A 14,498-nucleotide genomic window follows, 5' to 3' on the forward strand; every position below is an offset into this window, starting at 1 on the left:
GCATCAAGAAATGCAAAAAAAATTTGGGGGTAATTTCTGTCTGTGTGTGTGTGGGGGGGCATAATTTTGTTTACCCTGTTTGAAGCTTAATAACTCCTGTGCTTTTTGTTGAAAATTTCTGAAATTTTGCAGGGAGGTTTGTTTATTAGGGAATTGATGCAATTAAATTATTCTTTCAATCACTATATCAGTGTATTTGTATTTCTATTAATAGGACTTATCATACTGGTGTATAAGATTACAACCTCACAGTTATACAGATTAAAATTAAAACAATTTTAATCTGTGTAACTGTGAGGCTGTAATCTTATACACCAGTATGATAAGTCCTATTAATAGAAATACACTGATATAGTGATTGAAAGAATAATTTTGATTAAATTAAGGACATAGATGCATATTAATTAACGAAGGATGCAATTAAATTTTTGTGGTTAGAAGTTGAGGGGGTTGTGTATATCTCCAGTAGGGTTGGACTTAATGATGATTTTACTCATTATTAGCATTTAAAATTTTTTATAAAACCCATCCTTACCCTGAAAATTAAGCTTTTTGCCATTTTATAATAGTTAAAAATAAAATATGATAACAGATGGCACCACCAAAATTTTAAATGTTGCTGGGAAAGTTAAGCAACCCATTGTTGGTTTATTTCAAATTGCAGCCCAACAAAAACTGGAAATAGTTGTATTACAACCAACAACCTTTACTTTTCTAGTAAAAATTTGATTTAATTTTTGCTGAGAAAGTAAAAATAAAGTTGTTGGTTGTGATAGATGCTGCTCTACATTCTTTAATTAATGCCAGAGTGTTCTAATAAATTTCCACTTTTTTCTATGTCCAAATTACTAAATGAGTAGCTGTTTTGTGAAGTCCTTTGGCTACCAATCTATAATGCTCTTTGATCTTTGTGTCAATTGACTTAGAAGTTTAGACTATATAAAAATAAATTTCATTTAGCTAGAAATTTTTATTGCGTACATGTTACTGTGAATGACCGATATCTGGTGATTGTCAGTATTCACACAGTCATTTTGTGTATGTAAGAAATATTTGTTAAATATCATTATTTCTCACTTACACCGGCAAATGTCGAATAAAAATATTTTTATTACGTTAAGAAAAAATGCAAATTTTTAATATGTCAAAATAGGAGAAAGTTTAAGTAACAGCACATGTAAATAAACTGTCGAACCTAAAACGAACAGTATATTCTAAATCATTAAAGAAAATAATACAATAATAAACTTACACATAAATTATGTGATTAACGTTATACAGTCTTACAATATACATATACAATATACAGTTTCTAAGTCCCAAACTCCTGGTAGTTACTCCAATTGGGCATTAAAAAAGACTATATCGGAGTAACCACCAGGAGTTTGGGACTTAGAATCAAGGAACAGTTATAATATCAAAAAGGAGTCTAATGCAGCAATTTTGTCCCAAATGGCGCAAACACTGGGATCTGTAGTCAAATGGAATGAGGCAGCCATCATAAAACCTTTATCTTCCCCATTTTTGGCGTTGACAGCTGAAAAGTTGCAGATTTATGGGAGTAAAATACAGGAAGGTTGTTTAAATGCGAGGGATGCAGAAAGTCTTCCCTCTGCATTGAAGTTTATAGTTAAGAAATTTAATGAGCTCTAACCAGTCAAAATAGTAATTTTATTGGATGTGTTAGTAATTGTATTTCTTAATACTTCTATGCACATTTTTTACATTTTTATATTTTTATTTTATCTTATTCTGTTGGTTATTTAATTTTTAATTTTGTATTCCATTAATGGAATCCTTTAATTCTAATTTGGTTCTCAACCTGAGGATGGCCTGTGAATCAGGCTGAAAACATTTGTTTGAAATAAATTATATTTCTCGGCAAGGATAAGGTGTTAGTTATATGTATAGTGATTTGCTGAGTACTTTATGATATTACCAGTGCATTAATGAATTCTTTGGTTTGTGTTTACGGTATTCTGGTACCTATGTTAGTTCTTGTTTTGTAAATAGTAAAGTCCAGAAAGTTGACATCTTTTGTATTTTTATCTGCTAGTTTAATAGATACTCCCACAGAATTTTTATTTATGGAATTTATGAATTCTTGGATGCTACCTTTACCCTTTCATATGATTAACATATTGTCCATGTATTTTAAGACTAATTTAATGTCATTATTGAAGTTCTTGATATACCAGTCTTCTATTATTTTACTATTGTTTTAGCAATGTCTCCAGAAATAAAAAAGGCTATTGTTTTTAAATAATATACTCTATTTAGGCATAATGTATATTTTCTTATGCATATTTTAATATTGTTTTGTATGCTTTTTTCCTTTTTAAAGTAATTTTTCAATTTTGTATTCAAATGTTATATTCCATACATATATACTTGTATAAACTATTGTTAAATTTAATATGAAATTAAAAACTAAATAAAAGAAAGATCAATAGGTTTCATTAAAACAGACTTGTGGATTATCCATATTTCTGCATTATCTGTTCCTCCATTACTGGCGATTAGCCTGGATAATCTGAAGTATACCATATTTGTCTCCGAGCTTTGCCCTCCTTGGAAAACTTTGTGCATGTCCATGCCCATGCCCATGCTTTGTCTATAAAATAAAAATAATTAATAAAAAAATAATAATGTGTTTTAAACCTCACAGTTATACAGATTAAAATTAAAACAATTTTAATCTGTGTAACTGTGAGGCTGTAATCTTATACACCAGTATGATAAGTCCTATTAATAGAAATACACTGATATAGTGATTGAAAGAATAATTTTGATTAAATTAAGGACATAGATGCATATTAATTAACGAAGGATGCAATTAAATTTTTGTGGTTAGAAGTTGAGGGGGTTGTGTATATCTCCAGTAGGGTTGGACTTAATGATGATTTTACTCATTATTAGCATTTAAAATTTTTTATAAAACCCATCCTTACCCTGAAAATTAAGCTTTTTGCCATTTTATAATAGTTAAAAATAAAATATGATAACAGATGGCACCACCAAAATTTTAAATGTTGCTGGGAAAGTTAAGCAACCCATTGTTGGTTTATTTCAAATTGCAGCCCAACAAAAACTGGAAATAGTTGTATTACAACCAACAACCTTTACTTTTCTAGTAAAAATTTGATTTAATTTTTGCTGAGAAAGTAAAAATAAAGTTGTNAAGAAGAATTCACATTTATTATTGAACAAAAAAATTCCGAAGTCGAACTTAGACGAGAGTGACATATATCCGGTGTGTCGAACTGTCGCCTTTTTATAGCGTCAACATCGAACTCGCTGACCAATTAGTGCTTACAGACCGTAGCACTATGCAAATGTCATGTGGCGTGATTCCCGGCCGACCAATTAGCCATCACCAACCTTCTTGGCCCCCGAAATGTTTGGTGAAGAAAATATGGCCCGCGGGCTATGATAAGTTGGACAGCGCTGCTTTAGATGTATCTTTTTAAGTTGAAATTTAATTGAGTTAATGTTAGTTTTAAATTAATCTCGCTTATGTACGTAAATAAAATAATTTTTTTATCTTTGTTGTTTCAGGAGTTATTTGAATATCTTTCCAATTACAGTGGCACAAAAGTTTCATTTTGGAAGGATGTTGATTATCTTTATAACACAATATGGATAGAGGTAAGAATTGTTACTAAGTTTCTCATATAAAATTATTTTTTTTAATTTTAATTATAGCATTTATTGCTGCTATATTTATCATTTTAACAAGACAAAATATTCCAACTATCTAAATTGTTTATAACCATATTCAAAAAACATTTGTATTTTGGTTTCATGTATTTATATATGTATGTATGTAGTTCTTGGTTAACACACATTTCAGTTTATGCATTAGTTCATTAATTACAGATGTTATTTGTACTGTATAGTACTTTATTGATGTAATTGCTTCCAAAGGAGGTTGTGATAGTTGCTATATGTGAGTTTTCTTTTCATTCATTCATTTTTAACATGTTACTTTTGAGGAAGGTATCTACTGCATTAACCAAGGAGTACCTGTGTGTATAGCAAATCCTCATAAATTAAACTGTAATTTTCCATAGATTCAGTGGCATAAATTGAGTTTCCATTCCTGAAAATAAACTGAACTATACATTAAACAGGCTTAAAAAGCTATTTTAATATGATATATCTGGCATATCACACTATCGAGAGGTGGCGCTGTCTTCAAAGAGATAAGAAATGGAATTTTTCTGCTCCTGCATTTTTAAAGTTTTTTCCTATAATTCTTATTATTTGTTATAAGTGTTATACATTTTTTGAAAGCGTTATTTATAACGAACAAGAATATGTTAAGTTTGTACAATTTGGATACTCCTCTCTGAAATTACACGTTTTTGAAACTTCCGGTTATTCGGGGTTGATTTTCCGGACTATCTCAACCATTCAACCGGAACCTGATCTAGTGGCTTACTCGCACTACTTAAGTGAGTACATGTTTCAAATTTTGGGGTTCCAGGCCCGGTATTTAAGGAGTTATTAACCACTTCCTGTTATTTTTCGGCAAGCCGTAACTCGTTTCCGGTGGGCTATATCAGAATAATTTCCAGTCGCTTCTTAGAAGACATCAAATGTGAATTTATCCCAAAATTTCACAAGTATAGCTTTAATAGTTTTTAAATTATTGATGTTCTATGAAATCTTTAATTTTCAACATTGACCTCTACTACTAGAATTTTCTAGAACATTTCACGGAAGTTGTATTTTCTCTGTTTCTATTAATAATTTCCTATACATATCATTTATTTCTAGATTCGTCTGGAGTAGAGGAAGACGTTGCACATAATTATAAGCTAACAAAATTAATATATTAGACGATATTAATATTTTAAGATAAAATTTATTATTTTCTTCAGTATGGAATCTGAAATACAAATATTCCATGATACTGCTTATGGTATTTATGACGAGATTAAGAGATATTCCCTGCAAAATCGAAATGCTAAATTTGGGGTAGAGTGTCATTTAACATATATATTGACACAATTCACCAGAATTATAGAATTAGCAGAATCTACTCTTAAGAATAATAATTTAGTTGAACGAACACTTTCAAAGTTAGTTACTAAAGAGGATTTGCAAGACTTTAAAGATGCTCAATTTGATGAATCTAAAGAAATTCTAATGGATATTCAATCCGCAGTACATAACCAAAGGAAAACTACTTCTGACAGTGTTGCTGGCGAAAAAGTTCCTAGCACCCTTAGTTATAGAGATACCCTACTAAAAGGAATAAAACCAACCTTACCTGCAAATGAACCACCTCCACCAGAATACACAGTTTTGGTATATAGTGATAAAGTCGGTGCCACTTGTGATGAAACTAAACGTAATCTAACTAATAACGTGCAACCTGATAAACTTGGCATAGGGATACGTAGAATAAGGAAGATTAGGAATGGAGGACTTGCAATTGATTTAAGCCATAAGAATGAGGTAGGCTATTTTAAAGAGAATGTTGAACAAGTTCCTGGCTTGGTTTCCAGACTGCCGAAAAAGCGACTTCCACTAATCAAAATTGCTTCCGTTCCTAAAGGTATCAATAAAGACGATCTCATATTAGATATCTTTGAGCAAAACGTGTACCTTCTAGAAACTTTTACTGATCGCACTTTTGCTGAACATGCTACTATTAGATTTCCGCTTAAAGAAAAGAATGAAAATTATCTTTCATGGATTCTAGAGGTATCTCCACAGGTTAGGGAGAAATTAGTAAAGGCAGGGAAAATTCATCTTCTTTGGTCGACGTGTCAAGTTTTTGACTTTTTTCCTATTACTCAATGTTATCGTTGCTTATCTTTTGGTCACATAGCAAAAAATTGTACCTCAACAGACAATGTGTGTAGTCATTGTAATGAGAATCATCTATATAAAAACTGCCAGAACAAACATAATTCACCAAAGTGTGCCAATTGTTTACGAGAAAACAGAGCACATAACTGTCATAATACAATGGATAAAACTTGTCCAGTATATCTTAAGGAAAAAACCAAATTCCAACAAAGGATTAATTATCATATATAGATATTTGCATAGACTACTTCACGTCTTTATACAGTACATCGTCAAGTTTACTGTTGTATTCTGCATACTTTGATTTATTTATAATCGTCTTTTTTTTTTCTAAAAATCAAAGGACACATTACTCAACGTTAGTGTTGGCCTCAACTTTGGAGAGTTGCTGATTTCTGTGTATTTTTATTGTGATTTGTGGACACGTGTTTCATGACTATGATAAAATTTGTTTACTCTTCTCTAATAATAGCAACTCACCGAGTATGTATGTAGTTGTATAGTAGTATATAGTTATTAATAGTTAAGCCAACTTTGTTTTCTTACATATTGCTTTTTACATTTATGATATTGATATATCCTATGTATTTATTTCCTGTTATGTTATGTTAACAGTTATATATAATATGTATTTATAGTTTAGTATTTTATTGTATGTATATAGTTGTATATAGTATATATTTTAATTTATTTTATTTCTTCATCATTAGTCTATTGTGTATAACATGTACTTCTGAGCATTGCTATTGTATTGAGTTTAGCCGGTAATGCTTTCTGCGGGGCCGGCCTGTATATATATTTATTTATATGTACAATAAATAATGAAAAATAATGAATGAATATCACACTATCAGTAGTGGTTTTTAGTTATTCAAGCTCTTTAAATAAACATGAACTTTGAAGCCTTTTTATGCAAGAAAATCTAATGTACAATTTATATCACATTACACTTTGATATTACTGTATTATTCTAATAATGTCTGTAACTTTTTCATCTTACTATTAGAAGGTAGCTATTGTTTCTAATTTTTAGGAATTAGATACAACTATCAATGAAATAAATCTGGTAATTTTTCACTTTATTATTATTTGAACAACAATGAAGCACTTTACACTCACTCTTTACATTTACATTATACACTCACTTTATTTCAACATACAGTAAGAATGACAGTTGAATATGCTGTGCAGTTTTTCAATTTATCTTAAACTTTATCTTCTGTCAATAGATGGTACACTTAAAAGTTATAGACAGCATTATCTAATATTTTCATCTTTTAGTTGTACTGTGTTATTAAAGAGGGTGCTCTTTATTAGAATAAATATGGTATATCTATATAAATAAAAATGTAAATGTTTGTTTGTTCAAAATCTTAAATATCCAAAAATTCTTCACCAATTGCTTTGAAATTTTGAAACAATGTTGCATTCGAATACACATGTGTTTTTATATTATATAGATGTCGAAATCCCCCTCCCCCTGCGAGGGAGAGGGACAAAATTAAGGCTTACCGTGAAGAACTGGGCTTCTATTATACTATTTTAGATGCGTTTTTGATTGCGTTTTAATAGGAGAATGTACACTAAAGCCCTGGTCACACTATGCGATTTCTAGCAGCGCAGGCGACTGCAACTGCAACAAGCGCGAGTCGCGCGCGTCTTCTCGGGGTCACACATTGTTTGTTGACGTTGCAACTCGGAAACACGTGGCCCTATAATAAACCAATAAAATTACAGTAGCTTGTTTTTGACTACTTTCGTGAGTTTGCTGATATTTTACGTTCTACTTCAGAGTATTTACGGAATTTTAGCCACTTTTCTTATTAAAATAGCAAGCAGTTCCTTTTCTGGAATGAATAAAAGAAAAAAGGCGATTATTTTAATAGAGCTGGCGAAAATACATGAAAAGATAAAATCTTCGATAAAACGAAGAATTAAAATCCCACAGGTATTCGTGAATAAGCTCGATCAATCTCGATTCTGTAAAAGTATTAATCCTCTGACTATCCGCCATGATGATGAACTATTTTCAATGTTGTCACTGTATGACGTGGCATAAAGGCGTTTGTTGATTGGATGCGCGTTTGCAATCGTCGCGAGTAGAACAAACTTTTTGTTTCTAGTTGCGATTGCAGTCGCGCCGGTTTTCGAGGGGGGGATTACTAGTTAACGGGAACAGCCGTCGCGGTTGCAGTCGCCTGCATGGCTGGAAATCGCATAGTGTGACCAGGGCTTAAGCAGTTTTTTGCATTTTTGATTGCGTTCGTCAAGAGAATGTACACTAAGAAGGAATTTTTCGAATTCCCCCGCGGGGAGTGTTATACATTTTTGATAGATACATTTTGAGCCACAGCAAGTAAGATATAAAATCATAGTTAGTACTGGATACTGATTACTGACAGCTATGTGAGGAAGATCTTAAACTTTCTGGCCTAAATATCGAGTAGACTCAGAGGTTTTTTCAATGCAATAAAGATTATTTCTTGAATTTTTTGTTATTAATTTCAATATAGTATCTTTCAATTTTGATATTGGATTGAGCCTTAAGTAGTATAATTTTTTTTCTGTATTATTTTGTGTTATAGCAATCATAGCTTGCATAGTCAGTTCAAGTGTTAATTTGTTAATTACATAATGGTTTTAATAATGAAAAAATTATATAGATGCAACTGGAATAGGAAGCTTAGAATATAACTACACCAGTCAAAGAAATTAGGTTTTAATACCATATTTTACATGTTTTTGGCCATTTATCATTTAGCTTTCCTGTGGAATTAGCAAAAATGAAGAGAAAAGAACAAAACTTGAACATGTATACTTTCAAATAAATAATTTATTCTAAAATAAATTATTTATTTGAAATTCATTTTAATTTTTGTTCTTTTTTCCCTCTTTATTTTCACTAATATCAGAGGAAGGCCAAATGAAAAAAACATATGTAAAGCTTGGTTTTAAAACCTGATTTCTTTGCTGGAACTATAGAAAAAACCGTGGTTGTACTCTGTAGTTATAATTTTCTTAACAGATTTTGATTATTTTTAGTTTTTATTTTGATAATTTAAGTTGTTAGTGGCAATCAAACTGAGCTGTTCAGAACATTTAAGGCATGTAATATTATATGAATTTAGAAAAAGTAATACAGTGACAAATGATATATGAAGTTTGTTTAACTTTGACAATTAATTAAGGTTTCAATGCTAAAGTTGATTCAAAATATTTAAGGATGGTGATTTTGATCTTGAAGGTGTGCCTTCTTGTGAACAACCTTCAGGCTTAGAAAATGCTGGTATTGCTGCAGTAGTGGAAGCTGAACAAGAAATAATCATCTAGATAGATTATCCTGGTGTGTTTAATTTCTTAATAGATAAGAGGAAACCCCATTTCAGGATAGAATAGTAACTTGGGATAAGAAGTGGGTATTACATGTTAGTCTCATTCATAAAAGACAGTGGTTAGATCCAAAGGCTGCTCCAGCTCCAGAACCAAAGTATGGTCTTCATTCTCAAAAATCATTGCTGTGTGTGGGGTGTGATACGAGAGGAATACTGCATTTTGAGTTGTTGAATCCAAACGAAACAGTAAATGCTGCTTTATATTGTCAGCAATTGGAAAACTTTGTAGCAAACTTTAAAAAAATGTATATTTGATAAACAGGAAGGGCATTATTTTGTTACAAAATAATGCTTGATCCATGTTGCAATTGCTACCCAACAAAAATTATAAGAGCTTAATTGGGAAGTTCTCCCTCATTCCCCTTATAGCCCTGATTACCATCACTTTTGATCCCTTCAAAACAGTGCTAATGGAGAAAGTTTTAATTTAAATGGAACTATCCAAAAGTCTATCAAAGCATTTTTTTAATAAAAAATTTGAAGAATTTTTAAGAAAGGCATTGAAAAACTTGTACTTCTGTGGAAAAATGTCACATCTAATGAAGAGTACTATATATTCGATTAAATAAATATTTCTTTTTATGTCAATAAGATTATTTATAAGTTTTAACAGATGACTTAACAAAATCTATTTTTTAGATTTTTGAAGAAACATATATACAATACTATGTAATTCCATATTACAAAAAATGGTAGCCATCAATGTTTTGCTAGATGGTGAAATCTTTTTTGAGGGAACTTTGCCTGGATGACTGTATTATATTGATTCTCTTTTTGGCAAAGAATTGTAATACAAAACTATAGTTTCACCTTCAGTTATAATGGATATTTTATTACTTTTTCTTTCTGTGGGCATAAGAAGGCCTTTTTTGAAGTCTGTCATAAGTTTGTCTTGACCCACAGTATGGGATGGAGTCTGATATATTCAGAATGCATTACTCTCCAAAAAGTTCTCAATGTTTTTACTTAAAAAATAAATAGAAGTAAAAATATGTAAATTATTTACTTTTTTTTAATATTATGCATGACTATATAAGTATATTTATTAATTTTCAGAAAAAATACAATTTAACAATTCCTTCTTGGGCAATTCCAGTTTGGGATGAAATGAATCAAGTTACTTCCGATACATTTTATTGGGAATTCAGTACAAAGTTGATTCAGAGACTTCGTGCTGGTAAGTCTTATTTCTATTGTAACAAAATAGCTCAGAAAGAGTTTACTGATTTGTGGAAAGTTATATAACTTGTTATATATGAGGGGCTCCCCTCAACTGCATTTCGTAGTCCAAAGTGGCATTAACTATGTAGTGTTGTATTTTATAACAGTTCTCTGTAAACAATATTAGCTTTATATATTATTTGTAATTATTTAAATTCTATATCAAAAAAATATTTTATAGAAGTGATTAATAATAAGACAGAAAAAAATTTGACAAATGGTGCTTTAAGTTCCATTCCAGACAATTTTGTTAGTGAATTTCTGTTTTTAAAGTTAAATTTTAATGAAGAATCTGTACACCTACTCTTTATTGTCTCAATTGAATTAAATAACTTTTCAAGGATTTTTTTTAAATAAAAATAAATAAATTTAACTTTTTTTTCAGGTCCTCTCATAGGTGAAATAACTAACCAAATGCTTCAAAAAGCAAAAGGACAGTTATCAGATCAAATTAAAGTATACATGTACTCATCAGTGAGTAAGAATATACCTTATTAAAAAAAAATTTTGTTTTGTATAATTGGTTTGAATATTTGACATTATAGCATGTGTAATGTATACACTTTTTAATTTACAGCATGATACTCTAATTGCTGCCGTGTTAAATGCTCTAGGAGTGTTTAATGGAATTGCTCCTCCTTATTGCGCCACCATCGTCTTCGAACTACACTCGGACGGCTATCAGGATCACACGGTTAGGATTTTATATTTAAATACTTCCGATCCCACCGAGGAACCGCAACAAATACATCTCCTTAAATTATCGAGCTGTAGCAAGAGATGTCAGCTCGGGAAGTTTGTGCAACTCACGCGAGACATTGTACCTTTGGATTGGAAGAAGGAATGCGGTTTAGTCAAACAACCGCCTATTTTGTCACAACAAGGTTAGTCAATCGAATGGAATGTAAATATATCATCACAATTTAACAATTTGCTAATTTTTGATTTAATGTTTTAGCCATAATCATTATTGTCGTCCTGGGCATTCCGTTGCTCATTTTATTAATTGTGGTGAGCGTGCTGCTTTGGAGATACTGCTGTCAAGACGACGACGGATTTCCGTACCAATTAGTCCCTACGGTGTGAAATAACCGAATTGTTTTGGAAATATTTTACAATCATCTTAAATGACACTTTTGGTTCTGTTTGGGAGAACTATTAATGTACGAAAAGAAATAAGAATTCAAACATTCAGTTTTTATGTAAATATAGATTTAATAATTTTTAAATATTTTCCTAAATTTATGCTTGAAATGTAAATCACTTTAATTTGTAAATAGGTCCACTCAGAGAAAAAGAATAATTGCAGATACTAGTTGATTGCATAAGCCATTTCATTTTGCACACTGATCTTGAGCTTCTCTTCCAGTCTGATTATTTCATTTAATCAGTTGCTTTTCAGCATTGGATATATTTTGATGAAAATTAATTTTTCAAACATTTGAGCAAAATTTTATTTTAAATCACTTAGCAATAAGTGGAGAAAAATATCTTTTTTTGGTTGCTATTTAATGTTTAAGGAATAATCATTTCATTATCAGCAGTTTGTTTATTTAGCGGCTGCGATGTTCACTTTGATGCTACATTTATGGTGTTCTTCTCACGCTTCATTTGTTAATTTTTATAATTTTTATAAAATGACATAATTATATAATTTTATAAAAATATATTTATTGCATATTTTACTTCAAGCCATCACATTTATTATATTATTCTCATAAATTTTTGATTTCTTCCATTTTTGACGCAAAAGGCTCTGTGCCAATCTGGACTCCGAGCAGACGCCGACGGTTCACGCTCGAGCAAATCAAAGACTAAATCAAACTTCCGTAATTTCACTTCCCGCAGATCGAACATTCCACAGAAAAAAATATATAGTCTAATTTATTTTGCTAGCGATCTAGAAATGTAATTTACAATGCTGTCAGAGCACAACTATTATATGCAATTTGTTTCATTTTAAAAGAAATAGTTGAATGAAAGAAAACTATGTGATTGATCTTTTAATTATAAAAAGACAACTTTGAGTAAATTTTAATAAAATTTTGGCATTCTTAGATTATGTCATCCAAAAAACATCAATTGTGGCACAATGCTGATAAAATGTAGCAGTTAAAATAACCATTTTCTCAGAGCTTTACGTCCATTGAAAAAAAGGAACAGAGTTTCTTACAGTTGATTTACATTTTGGGCATTATTTTTTGTAAAAACACCATTTATTTACTTTTATTCTTTATAAAGTTTTAAAAAAATATCAAATTATACAAAATTAAAATTTGTATGATAAATTAACTTAGTGTTTGTACAGTACATTATAAAACAATAAACCAAGATAAAAATTTGAAAATATTTAGAGACTCAATAGATCTAGATTCTCGAATATTCATATTACGGAACCCAGAGTAAAGCGTATTAATTCCATCATTTAATCCGGATAAGTTTTACGCACGGAATTTATACGAATAACTAAACGGATAATATATGCTTATTCCAGAATGCGTCCGCCAAACATTCCATATACGGCCGAACTCCAGCGTATTTAATTATATTTACTGAAGTCAAACTGCAGTACACAGTTGGAGTTTAGTGACGTATGGAATATATAGCATTTCACAAACGCTTAATATGAATAATCGAGATTTACTGTGATAGTAATTGTAAATTAGAATGTTTGATCGTATTTATTTATTTCTTTGTTGTAAATTTGTTTTTCGACTAATCACTTAAATCTGTGATTACGTTGTATTCGAAGGACCAATGTGTGTATTATAGAAAAGAAATGATTTATTAACATTTTTGTACAAAAGTTATTATAAATAAACATTTATATTATTTTATTTTAATGTATTTTATGTAGAAAATTGCCTACAAAGCTCCTCAGATCGGGTCTTGGTCTTTTTTGAAACTGTTCTTTAAGGGTGTAAATACGTCTCGCGCGACCTGGCATCTCGAGAGCGAAGGATGGCAGACCCCCAAGACTACAATAAATGAAAATAAATGCAAAAGAGCGAGGAACAATAATGAGAACTTAGTGCAGTACTCTATAGAAGACGAGACTACAGTACTTAATATCGATTAGAAGGAAGCGCAGCGTAATGAAGCAGAGTACAGTGGAACCCCGGTTAACGAACGTCCTGGTTAACGACCAAATCGGTTAACGAACTTTTATTTTGCAAAAATTTTGTCTCGGATAACGAACGTAACGGTATTTTGTGTCAAATTTTACTTGGTGTTAGGCATGCGCGAGTTAAGCATTGCTTTTTCCAGTGTTTGTGCTATACTTCTTTTTTCAGTTTTGTGATTTATATGTTTAATTAATATGGCATCCAAGAAAGAAAAAAATCATAGTGGCAATAGAAAACGACAACGCGTTATCGCATTTGAGAAAAATTTTGATTAAAAGAGTAAGAAAATCAACTTTAGATCAATTTCTTGTTCCTTACGGAAAGAGTTTATTTGTTTGTTAAGTTATGGCAACGCAGCACTTGGACGATCTGCCTAGAGGGAATGTCTTCTGGGAGGTGTTTTTAAGGGAAACTGCTATTTAGGCGTTACAGACGTGGAGAAAACCCAGAAAACTCCACGTGGCCAGCCCGTCTGAGCGAGGTGCGAACCCACGAACGAACTCCCAGAGTTCAAGGTACGAAGACCACTTAGCCACTGGTGGGTTTTTTTACCGAAAGAGACTTCGACTCGAAGAATCTTCTGATGAAGTGCTACCCGTTATTTTTTTGGAAGGGATTTCCCTTCTAAGCATTAAGGTTCGTATATTTCCACTTTTCTGCCACCAACTACAACAAACGAAGATATGTACAGTGCTATTTTATTAAACAAAGTTTACATGTTTGTTGCTGTAATGATACATACTACGTTTTCCTACATTTTCATCAAAGAAAATTACTGTATATTACAAATCACAAAAATTTCGGAGATTAGAACGGATTAATTGCATTTGCATTAATTTCTATGGGAAAAATTGCTTCGGTTAACGAATAATTCAGTTAACGAACGGAGTCGCGGAACGAATTAAGTTCGTTAACCGGGGTTCCACTGGTATATGGG

At 31.1% G+C, this 14,498-nt stretch overlaps 1 protein-coding gene across 1 annotated transcript in view; it reads left to right on the forward strand.

Moving 5' to 3' along the window:
• The window catches only part of LOC111621465 (prostatic acid phosphatase-like), a 38,526-nt gene extending 25,253 nt beyond the window's left edge, over positions 1–13,273 (forward strand). The window contains exons 6-10 of the mRNA XM_023363618.1: positions 3,559–3,648; positions 10,272–10,392; positions 10,822–10,910; positions 11,014–11,320; positions 11,395–13,273. Of these exons, the coding sequence (XP_023219386.1) occupies positions 3,559–3,648; positions 10,272–10,392; positions 10,822–10,910; positions 11,014–11,320; positions 11,395–11,522 (735 nt within the window). The 3' untranslated portion in view covers positions 11,523–13,273. The remainder of the gene's footprint in view (positions 1–3,558; positions 3,649–10,271; positions 10,393–10,821; positions 10,911–11,013; positions 11,321–11,394) is intronic.
• Positions 13,274–14,498: the final 1,225 nt, after the last annotated feature.

Source organism: Centruroides sculpturatus, unplaced genomic scaffold, assembly GCF_000671375.1.
Source record: "Centruroides sculpturatus isolate CEXI.00-Female unplaced genomic scaffold, Cexi_2.0 scaffold45, whole genome shotgun sequence".
NCBI classification, from domain to species: domain Eukaryota; kingdom Metazoa; phylum Arthropoda; class Arachnida; order Scorpiones; family Buthidae; genus Centruroides; species Centruroides sculpturatus.